The 27,287-nt window shown below is 41.6% G+C and overlaps 1 protein-coding gene across 1 annotated transcript in view; it reads right to left on the bottom strand.

The window, feature by feature from the left end:
- Positions 1-27: 27 nt before the first annotated feature.
- The window catches only part of DNAH9 (dynein axonemal heavy chain 9), a 379,881-nt gene continuing 352,621 nt past the window's right edge, over positions 28-27,287 (bottom strand). Inside the window, exons 68-69 of the mRNA XM_054456248.2 lie at positions 7,842-8,231; positions 28-1,104 (exon numbers count right to left, since the gene is read on the bottom strand). Of these exons, the coding sequence (XP_054312223.2) occupies positions 877-1,104; positions 7,842-8,231 (618 nt within the window). The 3' untranslated portion in view covers positions 28-876. The remainder of the gene's footprint in view (positions 1,105-7,841; positions 8,232-27,287) is intronic.

Here is a 27,287-nt window from a genome sequence, read left to right as displayed (position 1 = left end):
CCATCTCAAAAAAAAAAAAAGCTTTAGAGTAAAGATTTCTTCTTGGCTTCCTCTTAAATGATTGAAAGGATGATGGAGATACTTCCTGTTTGCTTGTTCACATTGTATCCACAACAAATAGTAGATGTCAATTAAAACGTATTGAGTGGATGCATGAATTAATGAAGGATAAATATCAGTATACACATCCCTTATCCTCTACAGCAGGGATCAGCAAAATATGACCCATTGCTTGTTTTTGTAAATAAAATTTGTTAGAATGCAATCACACCCCTTCATTTACTCATCATTTATGGTTACTGTTGGTCTACCATGGCAAAGTTGCAAAGTTCAAACAGAGGCATTGTGGCCTGTAAATTGCTAAAAGTATTCACTAACTGGCTCTTTATGGAAAAATGTTGGTGACCCCTGCTCCAGGGTAGTGTTTCTCAAACTATAATGTGCATACAGATTCTCCAGAGAGATTGTTAAAATGGAGTTTCTGGTTCATGGGTGATGCCAATACCACTGGTCCAAGGACTGCGTGGGGTAGCCTGGAACAAGAGCACCTAGGATAGTGTTGTGTAACAAGGTCAGGGCCCTTGTGGCTTATTTCTCTTGGTCTCTGCATGATCATTTATGATTCAGCAGCTCTCAAATCCTGGGCCAGACACAGTTGAAGAGTAAATCATTTTATTAAGAAACCTGGGCCCATATTCCTTCAGCTCAGCCTCACCTTAGGCACACCTCTCCAAGTTCCCTAGAGGAATTCTACAGAATTGTGAGTGCTCATGGTTTCTTACCTTTCTAAGTGTCTGTGGTGCCCCTTCACCCACCTGTCCCACTGGGCAGCCTCCAAGCCCAGCTTTTTTATTTTCTCGGTGGCTCTGCAGGACGCTAAATCTGGAGAAGCAAGGCTACTCCAGCCAGAACCCATTTGGATGGGTTTTGCTTAGTCTTCAGGTTGAAAGTCCACACGTAGGTGGGTCCCCGCTGACTAGTCTTGTACACAGGACAGGAATAGACACTGCGGCAGTCCTGCTTATCTGCAGGAATGGCCTTGATGAATATCACAGGCATAGGGGGTGTCAGATCCTTCAGCTTTGCCTCTGTAATGATCCCAGCCTGAGGATAAAACATGAGAAGAGGCACCTTAGATCAGACCCAGAGCCCAGCCAACCAGCCTTGCTCTTGTCAGCAGATCCAAGGGAGGAAAGACTGGGCTGGCATGGCTGCCTTTATGCCTGCCCCCTTCCAGGTTTTCTCAGCAGCCTTTGATGGAATGCATCTGATATGTAGAAACACGTTTCTATTTTTCTCAGCCTAAATCAGGTGAAGCAGAGTTCCAAAAGTTATTATCATATACAAATGAATCCCTTTGGAGCTTGATACTCCCCTAGTTTGTTTTTTTCATTAATTCATTTCATGAGCATATCAAATGTGTATATTTGCCAGATGTCAGGCTAGGTGATGGCGATTTAAAAATGACTAAGACAAAGTTTCTGCCAGCAAATGCTTTAGCTTTTAAGGCTTTTGTTATGTCCTGTTTCTGTTTCTTTTCTGTTTCATATGCAACCTCCTCCATCCTCTAGAGTGGAGAGGGCTACATTCTATCTTTACTCATGTAATGTGGACCTGACTATTCTGTAGCTTTCCAGATGAGGCCTCCCTATGATTTTCTGAGCTATTTCAATACAGCTGTACAGAGCAATTTTTCCTACTAGTCCCAAGAAATGTTCTGCGGAGCCAAAGTCTCCCTTGGTCCAATAAATTTGGGAAGTGGTGCTTACCATATTCTGGACTTGACGTTTTACAACATACACTACCACACTGAACACAAGAAGTCCTAGCAATAAAGAAAACAGTTTATTTAACCTGGTGTTTCCCAAACTTATTTGACTACAGTACCTTTCTCTTTGCAACCTATTCATTTCCCATGGCACTAGTGCCTTATGGAACATACTTTGGGAAATGCTGATTCGGAGTGTTTCACAGATTCTTTGTGTCCATGTGACTCTGAGGCCTTTATGCCATGGACAAAGTTTGGTTTATTTGTGTGAAATTTATTTAAAGGGAAAGATGTAGCTCTTCACTTCTTTTAGAGGCTGATGAGGTAAGGGATGGTGAGTAACAGAATTAAGGTAAACAGTGGGGACCTCCTTGCCCCACAGAGATGAATGTGTATGGCAAGGAGTAGGAACAGAGGTAGAACCTCTTTTTTTTCCCCACATACTGTAAAACCAGTCCTTTTAAAGTGTATAATTTAGTGGTTTTTGGTGTGTTGACAAAGTTGTACAATCATTATCACTGTATAAAATGATATAATTGGATCATGGTGGGTTTCATGGTTTTTTAAAATTCATTTAGCTAATCTCTGCCTTTTTAAAACTGTAGTGCTTAATCCATTTACATTTAATGTAATCACTGATTAAGTAGAATCTGCTATTTGTTTTCTATATGTCTGTCTTTTTTATTTCTCTAGTTATCCATTATTGTCTTCTCTTGTATTAATAGGTATACGCTAGTGTATCATTTTAATTTCCCTTGTTTACTATTTTTTAAATTATTAGTGGTTGCCTTGGGGATTACAATTACCATTCTGAGGCTGGGCATGGTGCCTTACACTTGTAATCTCAGCACCCTGGGAGGCAAAGGCAGGAAGATCTCTTGAGCTCAGGAGTTGGAGGCCAGCCTGGGCAACATAGGGAGAACTCATCTCTACTAAAATTCAAAAAAATTAGCCGGGCATGGTGACACATGCCTGTAGTCCCAGCTACTTGGGAACTGAGGCAAGAGGATTGCTTGAGCCCAGGAAGTTGAGGCTGCAGTGAGCCCTGTTCATGCCACTGTACTCCAGCCTGGGTGGAAAAGTAAGTCACCTAGTCTTAAAAAAAACAAAAAACAAAAAAATATTTTAATGTACATAACAATCTATTTCAGATTAATTCCAGCTTTTTTTTTTTTTTTTTTTTGAGATGGAGTCTCGCTCTGTTGCCCAGGCTGGAGTGCAATGGCATGATCTTGGCTCACTGCAACCTCTGCCTCCTGGGTTCAAGCAATTCTCCTGCCTCAGCCTCCCCAGTAGCTGGGACTACAGGTGTGTGCCACCATGCCTGGCTAATTTTGCCATATTGACCAGGCTGGTCTCAAACTCCTGACCTCAAGTGATCCAACCACCTCATCCTCCCAAAGTGCTGGGATTATAGGCCTGAGCCACTGTGCCCGGCCTAATTCCAGCTTACTTTCAATGGTATACAAAAGCTAATCTTGTATAGCTCCATTCCCTCTCCCTTCTTTGTACTGTTTTCATCATTTACATTACATCTTTATACATTTCTATCCATCAACACAGATTTATAATTATTTCCTTATGCAGTTGTCCTTTAAATTAGATAGAAGAGAAATAAAAATTACAAATGATGCATTTATACTATCTTTTATGCTTACATATGTAATTGCCTTTATCAATATTCTATATCTTTGTGTGGACTTGAGTTTCTGTCTAGTATCCTTTCCTTTTGCCTGAACGACTCCCTTTAGTGTTTCCTATAAGGCTGGTTTACTAGTGATGAATTCTCTCTCTCTCTCTCTTCTTAAAAAATCTGAGAATGTCTTACTTTCTTCACTTTTGAAAGAGAGTTTTGCTGCAGGTAGGATTCTTGGCAGATAGTCTTTTTCTTTCAGCATTTTGGCTATGCCATCCTACTGCCTTCTCTTTCATGGTTTCTGATGAGCAATCAGCTATTACTCTCATTGAGAACCCCTTGTTAAGTGATGAGCCACTTTTGTTGCTTTCAAGATTTTCTTCTTGTCTTTATCTTTCACCAGTTTGACTATAATATGTCTTGGTATAGATCTCTGAGTTTGTTCTGCTTGGATTTCATTGAGCTTCTTGGACATGTAAATTAATGTTTTTCTTCAAATTTGGGCAGTTTTGGGTCATTATCTCCTCAAATAGTCTTTCTGGCCCTTTATCTCTCCTTTCCTTTCTAAACTCCCATTGTGCATATGTTGGTATGCTTGATGGTGTCCCACAGGTCTCTGAGACTCTTCATTTTCTCATTTTTTTTCTTCTAACTGGATAATTTCGATTGATCTGATTCTAAATTTGCTGATTTTTCTGCCTATTCAATTCTGCTATTGAATTCCTCTACTGAGTTTTCATTTTAGTTACTATATTTTTCAGCTCCAGAGTTTCTACTTTATTCTTTTAAAAACATATATAATTTTTCTCTCTGTATTCTCTATTCAGTGATACATTGTTCACACAATTTTCTTCAGTTATTTAGACATGGTTTCTTTTGGTTATTGGAACATATTTAAAATAGCTGATTTAAAGTCTTTGTCTAGCAAGTCCAATATTTGATCCCCCTCAGGAATAGTTTGTGCTGATTGCTTTCTTCCTTGTGGATGGGCCATTTCTTTTTGTTTCTTTGTATATCATAATTTTTTTGTTGAAAACTTGGACATTTTAAATAATGTGGCCACTCTGCAAATCATATTCTCTCTCTCTCTCTTCAGGGTTTGTTTAGTGACTTTTCTGAACTGATTCTGTAAAGTCTATATTCTTTGTCAAGTATGGCCACTGAAGTGGCCTGCTCTATTAGCTTAGAGGTCACCAAATAATTGGACAGATTTTCTCAAATGCCTAGAACCAATAAGTCACAAAGTCTTGGCTGAGTGGCTGTGTGCAAGTGTTGGAGCACACCTTCAATGCTTAGCCAGGCAGTTTAAAACTGCTTAGATTTCACTCTCCTGTTTTCCTAGAACCTCAAGGTTAGCTAGAGTGTACAGCCTTCTCAACTCTCTTGAGCATGTCCACAGCTGTGAGTGTGTGCACAGATCTGCACATAGGCATAGCCTAGATTTCCAGGAACATGTCAGGGGTTTTCAAAGCCCCCTATGGCCATCTCATTCTCCAACTTGCCCTTTTAAGCTTTTTGGTTAGCCTACTGTTTGCACCACTATTATCTATTGCTTCAGATAAACTGCAGTGTTAAGCAGTTGTCTTTGATTGTCTTCAACAGATGCCCTGGGGAAAAAGGCTGTTGCCCTAGGTGAGTTCCAACTCAGGTGAAATAAGAAAGACTTGTAAGTCCAGGGAATCCCCCTGGACAGGCAAAATAATGACAGTTTTTTTGTGGGGGGGGGGGGTGGGGAACAGCGCTTTGAAGGTACTCCAACCCCATTTTGCTCCTTCCAGTGGTTTCCAGGCTACTGGTTTCACTGTGATTGTGGTCTGTTGGTTTTATAGGTAACCTCCAAGCTAGGGGTTGGGTTGAGATGGGAATAGACAAGTTAAAAGGCCATAGACTGTTCTTCCTACTGAGATTCAGCTGTTTTGCTTGAATAAACACTTCTTGGATTGCTGAAAGCCTTTGGTTAATTTCCAGAATTCTAAGAAAGTTGATTCTGACTCTGTTTTTGTGAATGTTCTCATTGTTTTATGGAGGAGAGGATTTTAGGAGGTCCTGACTCTTCCATTTTTGCTGACATCTTTCTGGGATAAAACCTTTGAGAACAACAGCTTTTGGTGAACAAGTATTGATTTTGGGGAAGTTTTTATTATTATTTACAATGAGGTATGAAAAATGGGAGGTTGACAATTGAAACTGATATCCTTCCCCCACTTCCAGTGTCACTGACTTTCCTTCTGAGCTTCTTGCCTACTTTCCTTTTGGTACTTCTCTCATTTTGGTGGTTTGGAGGATTCTATTAATAGCTGTGGCTTTAGGCCACCTTATACCTAATGCAATCCATATATGATCTCCACTGACAGAATCTTGTGCAAATGTTCAGGTGGAGAGAGGGAAGTCAACTTCCTTCTCAAGATTCAGGCTGTCTAAACATTATCCTACTTTACTGTCCTTTCTGTTGGCTCTTGAATTGCTTTCCTAGGGCTGGCATAATAAAATGCCACAAACTTGATGGCTTAAAACAACATATTATCTCACAGTTCTGGAGGCCAGAAGTCCTAAGTCAAAGTATGGGCAGAGTTGGTCCTCCTGGAGGTTCTGAAGCAGAAACCATCCCATACCTTTCCTAGCTTCTGATGGTTGCTGGTAATCCCTGGAATTCCTCGGCTTGTAGATACATCACTCCAATCTCTGTCTCTATCTTCATAGCGAATTCTCTTCTGTGTCTCTACATGGTCTTCTTTGTTTTGTTTTTTTGAGGTAATTTGTTTAACTGCAAGCCTATATGGAATGAATGAATACATTTCCTGCTGCTAATAGTACTCCAAGAGACTGTTACTTGCTATATCCAATAGAACAAGCATTATAAAACATGTCACAACAAAATTTTCCATCGCCTTTTCCTTTTAGTTTCTTTTTTTAAAAAATTTCAACTCTTAGATACAGGGGGTACATGTGCAGATTTGTTACATGGGAATATTGTATGATGCTGAGGTTTGGAGTATGAATCCCCTCATCTAGTTAGTGAGCATAGTACCGGATAGTTAGTTTTTATTAACCCCCACCTCTCCCTACACCCTCTAATAATCCAGTGTCTATTGTTCCCATATCGGTGCCCATCTATGTGGTCATTGTCTTCTTCTTTTTTTTTTTGAGATGTAGTTTCACTCTTGTTGCCCAGGCTGGAATGCAATGGTGTGATCTCGGCTCACTGCAACCTCCGCCTCCCGGGTTCAAGCGATTCTCCTGCTTCAGCCTTCTGAGTAGCTGGGATAACAGGCATGCACCACCACGCTTGGCTAATTTTGTATTTTTAGTAGAGACAGGGTTTCTCCATGTTGGTCAGGCTGGTCTGAAACTCCCGACCTCAGGTGACCTGCCCACCTCGGCCTCCCAAAGTGCTGGGATTACAGGTGTGAGCCACTGTGCCCGACCTGTGTGGTCTTCTTATAAGGGCACTGGTCATTGGATTTAGGGTTCATGATAATCCAGTATGACCTCATCTTAACTAATTACATCTGCAAAGACCTTATTTCTAAATAATCATTCTGGGGTTATGCCTGGACATGAATTTTTAGGGGTACTACTTAACCAAGTAAATCTCTATTTGCATATTCTTACTGGTGACAAAACATCTTCTCCAATCTCATGTGACTCACGTTTTTATTAGCCTTTGATGAGGAATCCTTTCAAAATGCCACTTTAAGTGATAGCTACTGGCTCCTCTTTGCCGACATAGGACAACATAAAAGGCAGAAGATTCCTGTCCTTTGAGAGCTCATGAATGTGGAAAGTGGACCAAGGAGGTGAGGCAGGAGAATTGCTTGAACTCGGGAGGCGGAGGTTGCAGTGAGCCAAGATCGTGCCACTGTATTCCAGCCTGGGTGACAGACACACAGCAGCAGCAGCAGCAGAGATAGCTGACTCCAACACTTTTTGATCACTGCCTATGTGCCAGGCACTGTTCAAGTGTCTTACATATTAGCTTGTTTAATTTTTACAATGACGCTCTTCTCCCATCTAACAGGTGAGATCTGGAAAGGTGAAACTATATCTAAGGTTACAGAGTTAATAAATGGTGGTGCTGGGATTCAGACCCAGCCAGTCTGGTTCCAAAGCCCTTGCTATTAACCTCTCCACTCTACTGCCTCTGCAAAGCTTATGCTCTTTGCACCACCCCGGCTAAATAAAAATGGCCTGATGGCCTCAAGGAAAGAAGGTTACCTAGAGAAAAAGATTCAGGAATATCTCTTTTAGTAGTCACACCATAGGAAGGTTATCTAGAGAAAAAGATTCAGGAATATCTCTTTTAGTAGTCACACCATAGGAAGGTTATCTAGAGAAAAAGATTCAGGAATATCTCTTTTAGTAGTCACACTTCACAGGAAGCAATGTGTATTTAATCAGCCCCCAGAAAGATGCCCTTTGGTTCATTCCAAGCTTTACCTGTGTGTCCCAGCAGGCACCTTCCATGAAGAGGCCATGGATATAGGCCCCTTCCCGAGGAGGACTCCTAAACTCTTCTCTGTTCTTCTTCATCACGTCACATTGCAGGGCCATCTGGTCCAGTGGCCACTCATTCTTGCGAGCCGTAGACTGCATGATGGCAGTCAGGAACGACTGGGGGTTGAAGAAGCCTGTCAGCCACACAGTGGAGGGCATTGTAAAGTCACCCGTCCAAGCCTCTAGCTCCTTGATTCTGTTGAGGAGGTCTGGAAACCAGGCTGCCAGGCCTGCTGTGGAAGGGTAGGCTCGTCTAGCCCAGGACTCTGGCACCATATTGAAGTACAGGGAATTCTGTAAGTTCTCCATGTGGCTGGTCATAGTCAGCTCCCCCTGAAGATAAAGAATGGGAGGGGGAAAGCGTGAGAAGGTGGGAAGTCCCTGAAAACACCTGGCCTCAGAGACCCCTGGCTCATGGCACCCAGGCAGACAAGAGTTATCCATCCTTGTTCATGTCATTTGAACATGACTCCAGGGGTAGGTGACACAATGACTGTCCTGTCTAGTACTTGCTTTGGAAGGTTTATCTCACAGAAGCTGATCCTTGAAAACCCTCCCTGCTCTGATGTTAGAGTCTCAACTGTCTACTGACAGTGTTTCAAAAGACACAATTGCTTCTCATTGCAGACCTTAAACCACTTGTGGGTTCAGTGCCACATGACCCTAGCCTAAAGCTTAAATTCCATGACTCTCCTGCATGCAGCTTAGAAACCCAAGAAGTCAGCGCCTATAAAGATCTATATTCCCCCAAATCAGGGATTTCCTTCGGAAATCGAGGTATCGGATATGTAATCAACTTAAAGGGACATATCAGATATGTAATCAACTTTAAGGGACACTCTTTCAACGGCTAGATAGGATTTGTAAAGAAAGGTTTACACTGAACACCATCTTTATTTTTTTTTATTTTTGGAGACGGAGTCTCACTCTGTCGCCCAGGCTGCAGTGCAGTGGTGCAATCTCTGCTCACTGCAACCTCCGCCTCCCAGGTTCAATTGATTCTTCTGCCTCAGCCTCTTGAGTAGCTGGGATTACAGGCACCTGCCACCACACCCGGCTAATTTTTGTATTTTCAGTAGAGACAGGGTTTCACCATGTTGGCCTGGCTGGTCTTGAACTCCTGACCTCAAGTGATCAGCCCTCCTCAGCCTCCCAAAGTGCTGGGATTACAGGCGTGAGCCACCGTGCCCAGTCTGAACAACACCTTTAAAGCAAACTTTGTAACTTTGGCTCTGCCAATGATCTGTGGCAATTTCTTGAAGACCCCATTTCTATTGTTGTGGTTTCTGTAACAGGTGTTAGGGCACCTGACAGCGTTTGGCTGTCTCATCAAGGGCAGACTGCTAAAATGTAAGATGTTCTCACCTCCATAGGGCCTGGAGTCTCCTGGCCCGTGGGACAGGAGACTGGCACATGGAATTCCAGATCTAACTTTTTCTCTTAACTTTTGGAATTTTTTTTTTTTTTTTTTTTTTGGAGACGGTGTCTTGCTCTGTCACCCAGGCTGGAGTGCAGGGGTGCAATCTCTGCTCACTGCGACCTCTGCCTCCCGGGTTCAAGTGATTCTCCTGCCTCAGCTTCCTGAGTAGCTGGGATTACAGGCATCTGCCACCATGCCCAGCTAATTTTTGTATTTTTAGTAGAGATGGGGTTTCACCATGTTGGCCAGGCTGGTCTCGAACTCCTGACCCTGACCTCAGGTGATCTGCCCACCTTGATCTCTGGAACTGCTGGGATTACAGGCATGAGCCACCGCGTCCAGCCACTTTTGGAATTTTTTTTTTTTTTTTTTTTTTTTTTTTTTAAGACAGAGTCTTGCTCTGTCACCCAGGCTGGAGTGCAGTAGCACGGTCTCAGCTCACTGCAACCTCCACCTCCTGAGCTCAAGCAATTCTCCTGCCTCAGCCTCCCAAGTAGCTGGGATTACAGGCGCCCACCACCACACCCGGCTAATTTTTGTATTTTTAGTAGAGACAGGGTTTCACCATGTTGGCCAGGCTGGTCTTGAATTCCTGACCTCAGGCGATCCACCCGCCTTGGCCTCCCAAAGTGCTGGGATTACAGGCGTGAGCCACTGCACCTGGCCCAATTTTGGAATTCTTAAAAACAGTTAAGCATACCTACCTTAAGATGAACATATTTCAGTCTCCTGAGTGACAGCCAGAGGCTCCTGATTTATAAGAAATAAACTAAACTGGTAACTTCTTTATGAACTTCCAACATGAAGTATAATTATTACGAATTCACTTTCTAGACTGTAGTGTCTGGTGGCCGGATTATTTTAAGACATAAAAACCTCAGTGTTTTAAAGAAAAGACAAATATCCCTAATCAGACCAGCGACAGATGGACCAGCCTGAATGAGTACAGTGTGAATTACAAACATTTTCCCCCAAGTAACAGGACTTTATTACAGGGATAGAAAATGGATTTCATTCCATGTATCTATCCAGGTGTTTTGAGGTGGATGACCAGAGTAGGGTGTTGTGATGAATCTGAGGCCACATCAAGGCTCCATGGGATGTAAAAGAGCCCTGTACGTGCCACCAAAATTGATCACTTTCAACCAAACCCGAATTTGATGAGCAAGTTTCTTCTGGTAGATTTCCCTAAGGATCTGCTGAAATGAATATCATTATTAGGTTAAAATAGAAAAAAAAGTTTCCTTTGTTTGGAATCTCTGCTTTAGTGTACACAGGCTTCTGAGAAACGGGTTTAATATGCTGCTTATATCTCTGAGCCCAAATCAAGCTTCTGAGACAATACAGGCTTCCTCATGTCTGTAGTTATGTGATAATCCATTGCTACATGCAATGTATAGCTTATGTAATAATTGTTTCCCTTTAAATAGCTGATTATTTAATAAAATAACATTAAGTATAAAGATTAAATTTAGTGCAAAGGACAAAACAAATGATCAAAGAAGATCATTCACTTTGTTTTATGAGACCCCATCTGTGTAGCCATGTCTTCCCTTACCACATTATCAAGGATATTCATGGCAATGACGAACGAAAGTGACGAGGATGGAAAACCTTGCCTTGTTCCCAAACTTAGAGAGAAAGCAGGCAGTCCCTCACAATTAAATATGTTTTCTTTGGATATCCTTTAAGTTGACATTTCCTTTGATTTCTGTTTCTTTTGATATTTTAAAATGAAGATTTGGTGCTAAATTTTGTCAAACGCCTTTTCTGCATTTATGAAGATGATCATATGATTTTAAAGTTTAGCACATTAATATGGTAAACTTCACTGACTGATTTTTGAATCTTAAAACTAATCTTGTATTCCTAGGATTACCGCATTTAGTCATGATATATTATCTTTTTCTTATATTGTGTGATTTGATTTGTTAACATTTTGCTAAGGAATTTTGCATTTGTGTTTATGAGGAAAGCTGATCTGTCATTTGCTCATAATGTATTTGGTGTCACGTTCATTCTATTTTCATAAAATTTGTTGAGAAGTTTTCTCTATGCCTTTTCTTAATATACTTTTTTTTTTTTTAGGGCAGTTTTAGTTTCACAGCAAATTGAGCAGAAAGTACAGAGATTACCCTTATATCTTCTGCCTCGACACATGCACAGCCTCCGCCACTATCAACATTCCCCACCAGAGCGGTACATTTGTTACAAGTGATGAACCTGCGTTCACCTCATTATCACTCAGAGTCCATAGTTTACCGTAGGGTTTGCCCTTTGTGTTGTACATTCTATGTGTTTGGACAAATTTATAATGACATGCATCTACCATTATAGTATCATATTGTATCATTACAGTGTAATGACACGTATCCACCATTTTAGTATCATACATCATTGCAGTATGATTGTATGTATCCACCTTTATAGTATTGTACAAATATAGTATCATGTTGTATCATTATAGTATATGACAAGTATCCACCATTATAGTATCATATTCATCATTATTGTTTCAGTGTCCTAAAATTTTTCTGTGCTTGACCTACTCATGCCATCCTCACTCTTAACTGTGGGCAACCAGTGTTTTTACTGCCTCCATTGTTTTACCTTTTTCAGAATGTCACATGGTTAGAATAATACAGTATGTAGCCTTTTCATATTGACATCTTTCACTTAGTAATATGTGTTTAAGTTCCCTCCGTTTCTTTTCATGGCTTGATAGCTGATTTTTTTTAAAGCATTGAATAATAATCCACTGGATGTACTGCAGTTTATCCATTTACCTACTGAAGTACATCTTGGTTGCTTCCAAGTTTTGGCAGTTATGAATAATGCGGTTATAAACATCTGCAGGTTTCATATGGTGATTTAAAAAATTAAATTAAACTTGCAATTTTGAGATAATTATAGGTATGTTTATAGTTGTAAGGAATAATACAGACAGATCTTGTGTACCCTTTACCTGGTTTCCCCTAATGGTAACAGCTTGCAAAACTATAGTACAATATCACAACGAAGATATCGATGTTGAAGCAGTCAAGACACAAAACATTTCAATCATGATAAGGATTCCTGTTTTTTCTGTGGTGTATGGCTGAAGTAGCATGCTTATTGTCTAAAAGTTTTCTGTCTTGCTAGGTTGTCTCTTTGCTGGTTCATCTCTCTCTGCTGAAGAGAACAGTTTTGTTGTTGTTGTTGTTGTTGTTTTGTCTGCATCCACTGGCATTTCTGGCTTGCTGGCTTTTTTTTTCTCCCATTCTGAGGTCTATGAGGCATAAAGAAAATCCAAGAAACTCACTATCATGTCCTTTCTTGGGTCCTGAGGTTCCTAGATAGTCTCCATTCCTCTCTACGTGTTTCCGAGTCTTATGTTTCTTCTATATAAAATGGCCATGATTTTTATTTATACTTAGCAGGAGGAATGGGGAAACATAAGTCTGTCCATCTTTCTGGAAGTAGAAGAGTTTATGTAAAATTGGTATAATTTCATCCTTAAATGTTTGTAGAATTTACCAAGGATACGTTGTGGATCAGAGGTTTTCTTTGTGGGAAATTTTAAATTATGAATTAAATTTTTAAAATAGATATGGGCTATTTAGATTATACATTTTACTTGGGTAAGCTTTGATGGAGTCTCATAGGGAATTGGTTCACTTCATTTAAGTGGTTTAATTGCAGAAAATTATTCATATTATTCTCTTATAATGCTTTTAATGTCTATAGGATTTATGATGATATCTCCCCTTCCATTCTGATTTTTTCAAGTTTTTGTTTTTTCTCTTTTTTTCTTATAAATTCGGGTAAATGTTTATTAATTTTATTCATTTTTAAAAGAACCAGCTTTTGGTTTCATAAAGTTTTATAATTTTTTTGTTTTCACTTTCATTAATTCTGCTCTTTATTATTTCCTTCCTTTTGTTTACTTTGGGTTTGTTTTGCCATTTTTTTCCCTAGTTTCTTAAGGTGCAGCTTAGATAATTGATTTGGGAACTTTTTTCATTGCTGATATTGGCATCTCATGCTATACATTTCTGTCTAAGTTCTGCTTTAATTACATGTTACCAATTTTATATATTTTTATTTTAATTTTATTCAATATAGTTAGAATTATTTAGAAATGTACTATTTAATTTCCAAATACTTGTGGGTTTTCTGATATATTTCTGTTATTGATTTTTAGTTCAATTATGCTATGGTCAGTTAATATACTGTGTATGATTTTAATCCTCTCATATTGCTTTATGACATAAAATATAGTTGATTTTGGTGAGTGTTCTGTGTACTCTTGAAAAGTATGTGTATTCTGCCATTGTTGGAGTGTCTGTAAAATTGGTTAAGTTGGTTGATAATTTTGCCAAGTCTTTTTTATTCTAATTAGTTTTCTGTCTACTTGTTCTACTAACTATTGAGAGAGGAGTTTTGAAACCAACTATAATTGTGGATTTGTTTATTTCTCCTTTTGATTCTATCATTTTTTTGCTTTATGTATTTTGATGCTTTGTTATGAGGTGCCTGTACACTTAGGATTGTTATATCCTCTTGACAGATTGACTTATTATATAATACTCCTCTTCATCCATGGTAATATTGCTTATTTAAAAATATACTTAGTTTGATTTTTATGTAGCCTCTGCAACTTTCTTTTGATTAGTGTTTTTATATTATATTTTTTCTCATCTTTTTCTTCTAACCTGTGTTTAGCTGGATACGTAAAGTTTTCTTGGCCTTTGTTTTGGTAATCAGCTGTGCTGAAAGAGTTAATGGGCAAGCTTGAGACTGCTATCCTTAGAAATGCCTGCTAGCAAGGTTGGCCTGTGGCTGGCATCTAGAAACTTAGCTCCTTGTTAACAGTTAATAGAAAAGGGTGGTTGACTATATCCAGACTGTGCAAACAATTTGGTTTACACTGAATACCTACTTCCCATTTGGAAGCATGGAATTTTGGAATGTGCTAGACAGAGGGTGCCTATGTGACCAGCTCCTAATAAAATCCTTGGGTGCTGGGGTCTCTAATGGAATTCCCTGGGCAGAAATGTTACACAAATGTTACTCCATTTCCAGTGCTGGAGAGAGGATGCACTCTATGTGATCCTTCATGAGAGGGAGGCAGCATGTGGAAACCTGTACACGGATTTCTCCTGACTCCACCTATGTCTTTTCCCTTATGATCTGGCTATGTGTGTATTCTTACTACAGCACCACAACAAATTTTAGCCATATGTATTAATACAATCGTATGCTGAAACTCATGAGTCCTTCTAGCAAATCTCCAAATGTAGGAGTGGTCTGGAGACAGGACTCCTGACATAACAGCATATAGCTAGGTCCTGCTTTTTAAAAATTGGATCTGGCAGTTCTAAACAGTACCCTGGGCACTTAAGCCGTTTATATTTAATGTAGTTGTCAATACAGTAACTACAATAATTGTAGATTATTTATTAATTTTTTGGCTGCTCTAGGGCAAGAATTGACAAACTTTTTTTTTTTTCCTGTAAAGTGTCAAATAGTAAATAAATATTACAGGCTTTGTGGGCCATATGCTCTCTGCTGACACTACTCAATTCTGCTATTGTAGCACAAAAATAACCATAGACAATGTATAAATGAATGATTGTGGCTGTGTTCCAACGTTTACTTGCCAAAACAGGTTGTGGGCTGGATTTGGCCTGTTGGCCAATAGTTTGCCGAATGCTACTGTAGGATTTACAATACATATCTCTAACTCATCACACCCTAACTTCAAAATTATACCACTCCACATATGGTGTAAGAATCATATACAATATGCTTCTGTTTCTCTCCTCTCATTTTTCATGCTGTTGTTGGCATACATTTTGGTTTTACATATGCTTAAAGCCCACAGTAAATGTTTATTATTTTTGTTTTAAACAGTCTATTATTTTTAAAAAAAGATTTTGGATGAGTAAAAATGTCTTTCATATTACTCACATATTTACCATCTGTGGAGACCATTATTTCTTTGTTTAGATCCAAATTTCCATATATCATTTTCTTTCTTTCTAAGAAATTTCTTTCTTTCTTTTTTTTTTTTTTTGAGACAGTCTTGCTCTGTTGCCCAGGCTGGAGTGCAACGGCACGATCTCGGCTCACCACAACCTCCGCCTCCCGGGTTCTAAGAAATTTCTTTAACATTTCTTGTCCCACAGGCTTGTTGGCTATGAATTATTTCAGTTGTCTGAAAACATCTTTACTTAGTTTTCTGTTTTGAAAGCTATTTTTTCCTGGGCAAAGAATTCTAAGTTTACAGTTTTTTTTTCTTTTAGTACTTTACTGATAGTTCTCCACTTTCTTCTGGCTTGCACAGCTTCTGACAAGAAGTCTGTCATCATTCTTTTCTTTGATCCTTTAAATATAATTTTTATTTTTCTCCTCTTGCTGCTTTTAAAATTTTTCTTTACCCCTGGGTTTCAGCAGTTTTATTATGAGGTGTATTTACAATGTTTTCATTAGGCTTATTCTGCATGGGGCTTGTTGAGCTTCTTGTACCTATAGGTTTTGTGGTTTTCATCAAATTTGCAAAACTGTGGCCCTTATTTCTTCAAATAGTTTTTTTGCCCCCCCCTTCCCCATCACCAAGCTCATCCTTTTGGGACACCAATTATATGTATGTTAGACCACTTGATATTATCCTACAGGACCTAGTGATTTGTTTACTTTTTTCAGTTTTTTCATCATTCTAGATATTTTTATTGCTGTGTATTCATGGTTACTGATCTTTTCTCCTGTAGTGCCTACTCAGCTGTGAATCCTCCGAAGTTCATTTTTTCATATCGATATTATATTTTTCATCTCTATAAATTCCATTTGGGTCTTTTAATAAATATCTTACATGTTTTACATTATCATACTCTTGTTTTCTTCTAGTTTCTTGAATATATGGTGCAAACTTATAATAGTTGTTTTAACATCTTTGTCTTCCATTGTCTCTGTCATTTCTGGCTTCATTTCAATTGATCAAAATTTTTTTTTTTTTTGAGACGGAGTCTCTCTCTGTCACCCAGGCTGGAGTGCAGTGGCGATCTCTGCTCACTGCAAGCTCTACAGGCGCCTGCCACCACGCCTGGCTAATTTTTTGTATTTTTAGTAGAGACGGGGTTTCACCATGTTAGCCAGGATGGTCTCGATCTCCTGACCTCATGATCCGCCTGCCTCAGCCTCCCAAAGTGCTGGGATTACAGGCTTGAGCCACCGCGCCCGACCCATGTATTCCTACTTCTTTATGTGGCTGTAATTTGTTTACTCTGTGTCAGGCACTATGAATTTTACATTATTGAGTGCTGAATTTTGTCATACTCCTTTAAACAGTGGTGGAATTTATTTTTAGCCTGCACTTAATTTACTTGAAATCAGTGGATCTGTTGGTGGCTTGCATTTAAGTTTGCTAGGGTAGGGTCAGACCAGCTTTTAGTCTAGGTTCAATGCAGCCCCGTTACTAAGCTGATACACTTCTGAGAATTCTCCCTGATGCCTCCTGTTTTTTGAGTTATTTCTACTCTGGCTAGTGGGAACACAAACTATTCCCAGTGCTTTGTGAACTCTGAGAATTGTTCACTGTACTTTTTTCTGGTGGTTCCTTCTCAGCCTTGGGTAGTTTCCTCTCACTCATGTGCAGAGCCAAAGTCTCAAGGGGATTCCTTCTGTGGATCTCTGGAGCTCTTTCTCTGTGCAGCTCCCCACCTTAGGTACTGTACTCCGCAAATTCTACGTCTTTCTAGTTCAGCAAGACTCTGGGGCTGTTTTGGGTTCCTGAACTGTAACCTGTAGCTTGTGCAATGAAGGGATCACATTTCTTGTTTCCTTTCTCTCAAGTATCATAGTCTTATTCTGCCTGTTGTTTAATATCTGAAAACTGATATTTTTCATAGCTTGTCTAATTTTCTAGCAGTTTAAGGTGGAAAGGTAAATCTGGCCTGTTGGTCATAAGCAGAAGGCCACATGAGTTACTTTTAAGCACTTTTTCAATAACACTTTTCAGAGATTACTACCACAATTATAAATTTTCCTTTAAAGTTTTTACCTTTCTCTGTTTAGGTCAAAAAAACCTCTAAGTATGTAAAAGGAATTACTCAAAAACTTAAAAATCACCATGAATAATCAGTTCTACTAACTTTTAGTGGACTGATTATAGTGTATGTGTGTGTAATTTTCCAAATCCCTGATTTATAAAAAGGAAGCCCATTGAATCCTTTTCAGGCTACAGACTATTTGCATTGGTAGGCAAACAAATTATTTTAAACAGAAAGACATATCTTGTGGAGTGAACCGATGTAGTTGACCTCCCTCCCTTTACTCAGACCCATGGGAAACAGAGAGAGAGCTATACCAGCCTTTTTTCCTCCAGAAATGTACAGCAATTAGAAGAGAAAGTCTTTGCTTGAGTTTACAGTTCAGCTGAGGAAGCAGGGTTTGTATTCATGGAAAAGGCTTGGGTGATAATAGCAACTATAAAGAAATGCAGGCATAAGTGCATATTAACCCAGGAATAATGCTGGATCTATGTACTGCAGAGGTACAGAAGAGGTAAGTAAACACAGTCAAGTTGGATCAGTCATGGAAAGGCTTAGATATGACCCATTTGCAGGTGTGTTTTTAAGAAGGAAAGAGCCTTAGCCAGGGAAAGAAGCTAGGGGATGGCTATTGCAGACACGTGCCAAGACAGCCTGGAGCCTGCACTGCGGCAGAGGCGGCAGTGGCTGAAGCACGTTGCCTTCTAGGGAGATAGGAGGCGCCCCAGAGCCCCAGATCAGTGGTTGTTGGCACTTCTTTTCTTTTATTTATTTTTTTTTTTTGAGACGGAGTCTTGCTCTGTCACCCAGGCTGCAGTGCAGTGGCACGATCTCGGCTCACTGCAAGCTCCGCCTCCCGGGCTCACGCCATTCTCCTCCCTCAGCCTCCTGAGTAGCTGGGACTACAGGTGCCCGCCACCACGCCCAGCTAATTTTTTGTATTTTTAGTAGAGACGGGATTTCACCATGTTAGCCAGGATGGTCTCGATCTCCTGACCTCGTGATCCACCCGCCTCGGCCTCCCAAAGTGCTGGGATTACATGCGTGAGTCACTGCGCCCGGCCTTGTCAGCACTTCTTTTCTAACAAACATGATGGATTATGCCCATTAACAGGACATACTCCCAATGTCCAGTAGCTTTGATACCACTTCACTTCATCCCATTTGTGAACGAGAATCAGAATCAGGTGAGTGAGAGTGATAAGGCGGGGGAAAATGCAAGGTAAAGCCACTGATGTCATAGGTTGATGCCCCTTGAGGCCTGAGCAGCACAAAAGGGCTGTGGGTTGGTGGCTGGTAGAACCACTGAGTCTGGGTACAGGAGGCTCCAACGGTAAGTCAGGCTAATGCAGCAACTTCTCTGTGGGCAGCAGCTGCAGGGTGGACTGGTGAGACAACCCCCTGCTATGGACTGGGCTATGTCCCTGGCAAATTCATATGTTGAAGCCCCAACCCTCCATGTGACTGTATTGGAAATAGAGTCTTTAAGGAGGTAATTAAGGTTAAGTGACGTCATAAGGATGAAGCCCTAATCTGATAGGACTTTCGCCTTATAAGAAGGGGAAGAAATCTCTCAGTCTCTCTCCTACTTTCCCCTTGTCTGGCTCTGCCTCCCTGCCATTTGAGGACACAAAGAGGAGACACCTCTCTACAAGCCCAGAAGAGAGCCCTCACCAGAAACCAAATTTGCCGGTGCTTGAGCTTAGACTTTGAGCCTCCAGAACTGTGAGAAATAAATATCTGTTGTTTAAGCCACACCGTCTATGGTATTTTGTTACAGCAGCCGTACCTGACTCATACAGCCCTGGAGAAGAGAACCAGGAGAGAGGTCAGTGGGAAAAGTGATTACTGTGAGTGGAAAAAAAAATGGCCTTTAAGGGCTACAAGCCATTTTAGGAGAGAGGGGCTGAAATTCACCTTTAGGGGCAGGATGAAGTATTGTGCTTTATGGGGAAACTACCTGATAGTCTCTTTAGCAAACACAGCTACAAGGCGAGTCCTTATCCATTGTCCTTGGCCTTACATTACAGGACCCAAATACATATATTTTAGGTTTACAGTGTCTCATACAATAGCCACTAGCCACATGTGGCTATTTAAATGTAAGTGAATTAAAATTATAAAATTAAAAATTGAGAGCTGGGCACAGTGGCTTATGCCTATCATCTCAGCACTTTGGGAAGCCGAGGCAGGAGGATCACTTTGAGCCCAGGAGTATGAAACCAGCCTGGGAAACACAGTGAGGCCTGGTATCTACAAAAAAAAAAATAAAGAAAGAATTAGCTGGGTGTAATGGTGCATGCCTGTAATCCCAGCTCCTCAGGTGGCTGAGACAGGAGGATTGCTTGAGGCCAGGAGTTTGTAGACCCGTCTGGGCAACATAGTGAGACCCTATCTCGAGGAAAAAAAATTAAAAATTCGGCCGGGTGTGGTGGTTCACACCTGTAATCCCAGCACTTTGGGAGGCCAAGGCGGGTGGATTACAAGGTCAGGAGCTCAAGACCAGCCTGGACAAGATGGTGAAACCCCATCTCTACTAAAAATACAAAAATTAGCCAAGCTTGATGGTGGCTGCCTGTAATCCCAGCTACTTGGGAGGCTGAGGCAGGAGAGTCACTTGAACCCAGAAGGCGGAGGTTGCAGTGAGCCGAGATTGCACCACTGCACTCTAGCCTGGGCAACAGAGCAAAACTCCATCTCAAAAAAAAAAAAAATTAAAAATTCAGTTCCTTTGTCACGTTAGTTACATTTCATGTGCTCAATAGCCACATGTGATCTTATTAGCACAGATATAGAATGTCTTCACCATCATGGGAAGCTCTGGTGGATGACGGTATTTTAGGCAGAAAGGCTAAGTTTTCTGTTTGGTAATGTAAACTATTATGTATGTTTTTGCCAAAGCTACGTTATTATTATTATTTTTTTTGACAGAGTCTTGCTCTGTTGCCCAGGCTGGAGTGCAGTGGCATGATCTTTGCTCACTGCAACCTCTACCATCTAGGTTCAAGCAATTCTTGTGCCTCAGCCATCCAAGTAGCTGGGATTACAGGCGTGTGCCACCATGCCCGGCTAATTTTTGTATTTCCAGTAGAGATGGGATTTTACCATGTTGGCAAGGCTGGTCTCAAACTCCTGGCCTCAAGTGATCCACCCGCCTAGGCCTCCCAAAGTGCTAGGATTACAGGTGTGAGCCACCATGCCTGGCTTATGTTAAAAACTACAAATGCCAGTTTTAGCACAAATTTTTATGTGCATACAATAGCACTATTTGCTTGCCAACCTTTGGTTAAGAAGATGTGTCAAAAAGTCATGACTCACTTCAAAAGTGAAATGAGTCCAACAGATATTTTGTTAAAAAACGGGCCATACTGTATTCATTTTTCCCTTTAGAATAAAAATTTTAAGAAGTTTTCAATGGCCAATTAACTTCTATGGTTATAAAATGCCTTTCCAAACAATACAGCAAAATATAGTTCTACTAAATTTGCTTCTATACAAAATTGTTTGGGGTTGTATGAAATGTGGGTGCGTCTATGGAAAGATACTGCACATGTGAATGTCGTCTGTCCTGTGAGTTGATAGGGGAATAAAGGCCCCATTCTGGAGTCACCCGATAACATGACTCAACAGAACTCCTAAGGTGTCAGGTTGTGGACTGCTGGCGGTACACTGGACTAAGTGTGACAGAAATGTCCTGGTCGTTTGGGATGTGCTTTGAGGACTGGGCCAGAGTGAGGCAGATACAGATGAACTCAGATGGAGCCCTGGACTCAGAAGTCCTTTGTTTGTAGTCATTTCCCTGGGCTAAGTCAACAGCTCACTCTGTATTACCATCCCTCATACAGAGATGTGCCATTTCTGAAAACAGTGAAGCCACGCAAACTGTTTCTATAAGTTTTGTTGTAAGAAGAGATAATGCGCTTGAAAAAAGTCAAAAATAGCCAGGCACAGTGGCTCATGACTGTAATTCCAACACTTTCGGTCAAGGCAGAAGGATCATTTGAGACCAGTAGTTGGAGACCAGCCTGGCAACATAGTGAGACCCCATCTCTACAAAAATAAAAATAAAAAGTTAGTCGGGTGTGGTCGTGTGCACCTGTAGTTCCAGCTACACATGTGGCTGAGGTGAGAAGAGCTCTTGAGCCATGATCGTACCACCACACTCCAATCTGGGCAACAGAGAAAGACTCCATCTCTGAAAACAAAAAAAGTTTAAAATATATCCAATACAAAGGAGTTCTAGGGCAGTGAAACTACTTTTTATGATACTATAATGGTGGATATAAGTCATTATTTATTTGTCCAAAAACCCATAGAAAGTCTAACACTGAGAATGAATCCCAATGTAAACTATGAACTCTGGGTGATAATGATGTATGAGTATAGATTCAATTATAAGAAAAGTATCAATTATAAGAAAAGTACCACTGTGGTGGGGAATTTGAGAGTCGAGGAGGGATAATTTGTCTTTGAGGACAGCAGGTGTATGGGAAATCTCCATACCTTCTGTGCAATTTTGCTGTGAACTTAAAATTACTCTAAAAATAAGGTCTAATAAATTTAAAAATATATGTACTACTTAATTTTTAACACCCTTCAGAAATCTAACATCATTTTGAAAGCAGAGGAACATAATATGTGTAACTTGGCTTTCTTAAAAATTTCTCACATCTGCTTAAAATAAGATTATAATGTATTCTGACAATAATTTTACACATACTAATTGAATGTGCAAGTGATGGAACTCTAAAGAATGTTCTGTCTCTCAGCTTGTCAGTGAAGCAGGGACAGCCCTGGAGAAGAGAACCAGCAGTCATTTAGGAAAAGAAGAAAATAAAAAATCATTGGCTGGGCATGGTGGCTCACACCTGTAATCCCAGCACTTTGTGGTGGAGGTAGGTGATTCAGCTGAGGTTGGGAGTTTGAGACCAGCCTGACCAACCTGGAGAAACCCCCTCTCTACTAAAAATACAAAATCAGCCGGGCGTTCTGGCACATGCCTGTAATACCAGCTACTCAGGAGGCTGAGGCAGGAGAATTGCTTGAACCTGGGAGGTAGAGGTTGCGGTGAGCTGAGATCACGCCATTGCACTCCAGCCTGGACAACAGGAGTGAAACTCTGTCTCAAAAAAAAAAAAAGTCTCAAGCTATACTACAGCAAAGACACCTACTTACGTTCATGCAACCAGTTTCCTAAACTCCTCTGGCCTGACTCCTGTTTAACAGCGATTAATATTCACACTTACTTGCTCACAGGTCAAGAGTCAACAAAAAGAAAACTTAAAACACTGGACCTTCACTCAAGAAAATGCTACATTTCAGGGTCTACAAGGTGCTTCCTTGGTTTTGGCATTGCAGGGAAACTCTGGAAGAACTACAGGCTGGGTGGCCCCTTTTCAGGATAGGAGGGCTAGCTGGCTGTGACCTTAACCCTTTCATTCATCCCTATCAATGAATGCTTTCATGATCCTTCTTTGGCATAATACAGAGTGAAAACCTCATTTTTCCTGTAGGTCTTCGTTAAGTCAGGGAGCCTGTTAAAAGCTTGGATTCATAGGCTGTAGTCCAAACTAAGGACTCATACCTCTGGGAATGAGGCCAGGAACCTCCACTTGAAAAGGGCGCCTCTGGTGTGTCTGAAGCAGCTGTTGCCCTGGGCTCACAGTCATGCAGCGGGCATTCAGTCCACAGAGGGCCGGGGAAAGGGCAGCAGCACCCAGGTCCTCCCTCCTGGAGGGGCTCCATGGTATAACCTGTCATGAGGCTTAGCTCTTCTCTGCTTTTTCTTCTCTATGAAAATGTTCTTAGCAAGGAGCTTTCATTTGTTTAAGACACTGGGAGCTGAGGACATGGGAAGAAGTGAAAGTGATAAGGGTCCCACTCCTTTCAGGCTGGCTTCCAGGCTGGGCTGGCAGCAGCCTTTCTATTCAGGTATTCTGGTATAGTACTGGAAGGCCAAAGGCATAGGGGCCAGGATAGCTGCCCAGTGGGTGGGGATGAAAGGGCCATAACACGGCCCACCCTTCCAGACCTGAACTATTGAAGTCAACACACAGTGCATCAGAACAAAGAGCCAGGGCAGGCTGGGTGCAGTGGCTCACACCTGTAATCCCAGCACATTGGGAGGCCGAGGCGGGCAGATCACTTGAGGTCAGGAGTTCGAGACCAGCCCGGCCAACATGGTGAAACCTCATCTCTACTAAAAAATACAAAAATTAGCCGGGCATGGTGGCGGGCACCTGTAATCCCAGCTACTTGGGAGGCTGAGGCAGAATAGCTTGAACCCAGGAGGTGGAGGTTGCAGTGAGCCGAGATCATGCCACTGCACTCCAGCCTGGCAACAGAGCGAGATTCCGTCTCAAAAAAAAAAAAAAAAAAGAGCCAGATTAGATCCCCAGTCAGCAAGCCAGACTTTAAAACTTGAACAGCTTCACATCTTTAGAAACAGATTTTGTCAATCAGGAGGGGCAATCAACCACTGAAGCATAGAAAAAAAGCCTGATGCCATCACACGTTTGAACGATAAAAATCAGTTCCTGGCCGGGCGCGGTGGCTCACACCTGTAAGACCAGCACTTTGGGAGGGCGAGGTGGGTGGATCACAAGGTCAGGAGTTTGAGACCAGCCTGGCCAATATGGTGAAACCCCATCTCTACTAAAAAAATACAAGAATTAGCTGGGCGTGGTGGCGGGAGCCGGGAGGCTGAGGCAGGAGAATCGCTTGAACCCGGGAGGCAGAGGTTGCAGTGAGCCGAGATCGCACTACTGCACTCCAGCCTGGGCAACAGAGCGAGACTCTGTCTCCAAAAAAAAAAAATTAGTTCCCAGCCCCTCCCAGATTCTGGGCTGGCCATGGCTTCATCTAAGATATGCACTGCCTAAATGAAATAGAATGCAAACCACATAGGAGAGCCACATAGTTAATTAAAAATTTTCTGGAATTCACATTTTAAAAGTAAAAAACCAAACAGGTGAATTTAACTTTCATTTAACTCAATATATCTAAAATACCAAATATCATTTCAATATATAATAAATATAAAATTACTAGACTATTTTACAGTTTTTGGTCTTATGGCTTTGAAATGTGGTGTGTAATTTAAGCTTATAGCACATCTCAATTTGGACTATCGCATTTCAAGGCTCGGTAGTCACCTGTCATTAATGGCTACTAATTAATGACATTGGGCATTAAAAGTCTAAGAACTTGTCTTCTGTAGTTTTCCTACATAGGGAGATAACTTCTGGGCAGTCTGTTGTCAGTATATGGCCCTTTGAAAATGATGCCTAGTTGTTATTGAAACACAATAAATTGGCCATTGGGCATTTGGTACATCAGGCTTTTGTGAGTTTGGTTAGTGGGAGTCAGCACCCCTTCCAGTCAGCTCTGGGATACTCACAGGACCTGGTTCCTCATCTTGTGAGGCTGAGAGACAGATGTCTAACTGTGGTGAATTCCCAAAAGAATTCCTCTCTATGGGAACATATTTGTGACCCCCAGATGATGCCTTCCTTTACCACTTTTGGGTGCTTTGAGCTCCCGTAGTCCTCAAGGCTTTCAGTGCTGTGCCTTTCAGTAGCTAATACTTTTTAGGTAGACATTATGGCCTCCCATCCAGTCAAATATGAAGTATGGTGAATAACACTATCTTTATCATGAATGCTAACAGTGTTGACTTAATGACTTCAAAAATTAGACATTTTCTAACTTTGGTGCCCGGTCCGGGCACAGCATTTGGGTTTGTCCAATTAATGTGTTGGATAACATGAGTTGCCCTATGTTTCCCTATGCTCGACCTGAAACAGTCCTGGAATTTTTTATTTTATTTTTCGGCTTGCAAGCATTTTTTTTTCTTTTTCAATTTTAAAATATTGTTATATATTTAGCAGGTACAAGTGCAGATTTCTTTTTTTTTTCCTTTTCTTTCTTTTTTTTTGAGATGGAGTCTCCCTCTGTCACCCAGGCTGGAGAGCAGTGGTGCCATCTTGGCTCACTGCAAGCTCCGCCTCCCGGGTTCACGCCATTCTCCTGCCTCAGCCTCCCGAGTGGCTGGGACTACAGGCGCCTGCCACCACGCCTGGCTAATTTTTTTGTATTTTTAGTAGAGACAGGGTTTCACCATATTGGCCAGGCTGGTCTCAAACTCCTGACCTTGTGATCCACCCACCTCGGCCTCCCAAAGTGCTGGGATTACAGGTGTGAGCCACTGCGCCTGGCCGGGAAGTAATTTTTTTCATGCAAACGTGTGATGGTGTCAGGCTTTTTTTCTATGCTTCAGTGGTTGATTGCCCCTCCTGATTGACAAAATCTGTTTCTAAAGATGTGAAGCTGTTCAAGTTTTAAAGTCTGGCTTGCTGACTGGGGACCTAATCTGGCTCTTTTTTTTTTCTTTTGAGATGGACTCTTGCTCTGTCACCCAGGCTGGAGTGCAGTGGCACGATCTCGGCTCACTGCAACCTCCACCTCCTGGGTTCAAACTATTCTCCTGCCTCAGCCTCCCAAGTAGCTGGGATTACAGGCGCCCACCACCACGCCTGGCTAATTTTTGTATTTTTTAGTAGAGATGAGGTTTCACCATGTCGGCAGGGCTGGTCTCCAACTCCTGACCTCAAGTGATCCGCCCACCTCGGCCTACCAAATTGCTGGGACTACAGGTGCCCACCAATATGCCTGGCTAATTTTTTTTTTTGTATTTTTAGTAGAGACGGGGTTTCACCATGCTAGCCAGGATGGTCTCGATCTCCTGACCTCATGATCCACCTGCCTCGGCCTCCCAAAGTACTGGGATTACAGGCATGAGCCACTGTGCCCGGCCACAAGTGCAGCTTTCTCACATGTGTATATTGCATAGTAGTGCAATTCTCACTTTTAGTGTACTTGTCACCGGAATAGTGAACACTGTACCCAATAAGTAATTTTTTATCCCTCACCCCCCTCCTTCCTTCCCACCTTTTGCCACCTCCAATGTTGGTTATTCCACTCTGTATGTCTGCGTATTCCCATCGTTTAGCTCCAACAGTCCCAGAACTTTAAAGTGGTTTTTTTTTTTTTTTTGAGATGGAATCTCTCTCTGTCACCCAGGCTGGAGTGCAGTGGCACAGTCTCGGCTCACTGTAGGTTATAGCATCCCAGGTTAAAGCGATTCTCCTGCTTCAGCCTCCATAGTAGCTGGGATTACAGGCGCCCGCCACCACGCCTGGCTTATTTTTGTATTTTTAGTAGAGACAGGGTTTTGCCATGTTGGCCAGACTGGTCTTGAACTCCTGACCTCAAGCGATCCACCCGCCTCAGCCTCCCAAAGTGCTGGGATTACAGGCGTGAGCCACTGCGCCCAGCATAAAGTGATTGTTAAACAAAGAAAGTGAGGAAGGAAAACCTCAAGCAGAATTTCCTCTTCCCCTTCCCCGTGCCAGGTAAGCTGGTCAGCAAAGCCAAGCGTGCCTTCCACCAGTGTTCTGGGAAGAGCTCGGAGCTGACATTCCTCGCTGCTCCATCTGAGGGACTTGCCCCACTCGGGCCCTCCACCTCTCACTCACAGGCCAGACCATCCTGCGAACCTCTCCTGCCAAGTCACCTGCTTTGCCTCTTTTCCCTGCTGTTCTCATTTCTGGCCAGCTCAGTTTTATCCATTCCCTAGACTTAAAACTCTCTTCTCTGAACTGTGCTGCCATCCCCTTTGCACCTTCATTTTGCCACAGATACCACTGTCTAACTTTTCCTTCTGCCTCTTTCCTTCATGCTGTGCTTCCCAAACTTGAGTCATCATAAGAATTTCATGGCTGGTGATGAAACATTACAGACTTCCAGGCCCCACCCCTAGAGGTTGGTAGGACTGGAGCGTGGACACGGGAACATGTGATAAAACTTTCGGAGAGTCTGAGGACCAGGCCAGCTTGGGGGATGGTCCTAAGGAGAGTCCGGGATTCATGACAGCAAGTT

The sequence above is a fragment of the Pongo pygmaeus genome, chromosome 19 (genome assembly GCF_028885625.2).
Source record: "Pongo pygmaeus isolate AG05252 chromosome 19, NHGRI_mPonPyg2-v2.0_pri, whole genome shotgun sequence".
NCBI lineage: Eukaryota > Metazoa > Chordata > Mammalia > Primates > Hominidae > Pongo > Pongo pygmaeus.
This window is presented reverse-complemented; position numbering and strand designations above follow the sequence as displayed.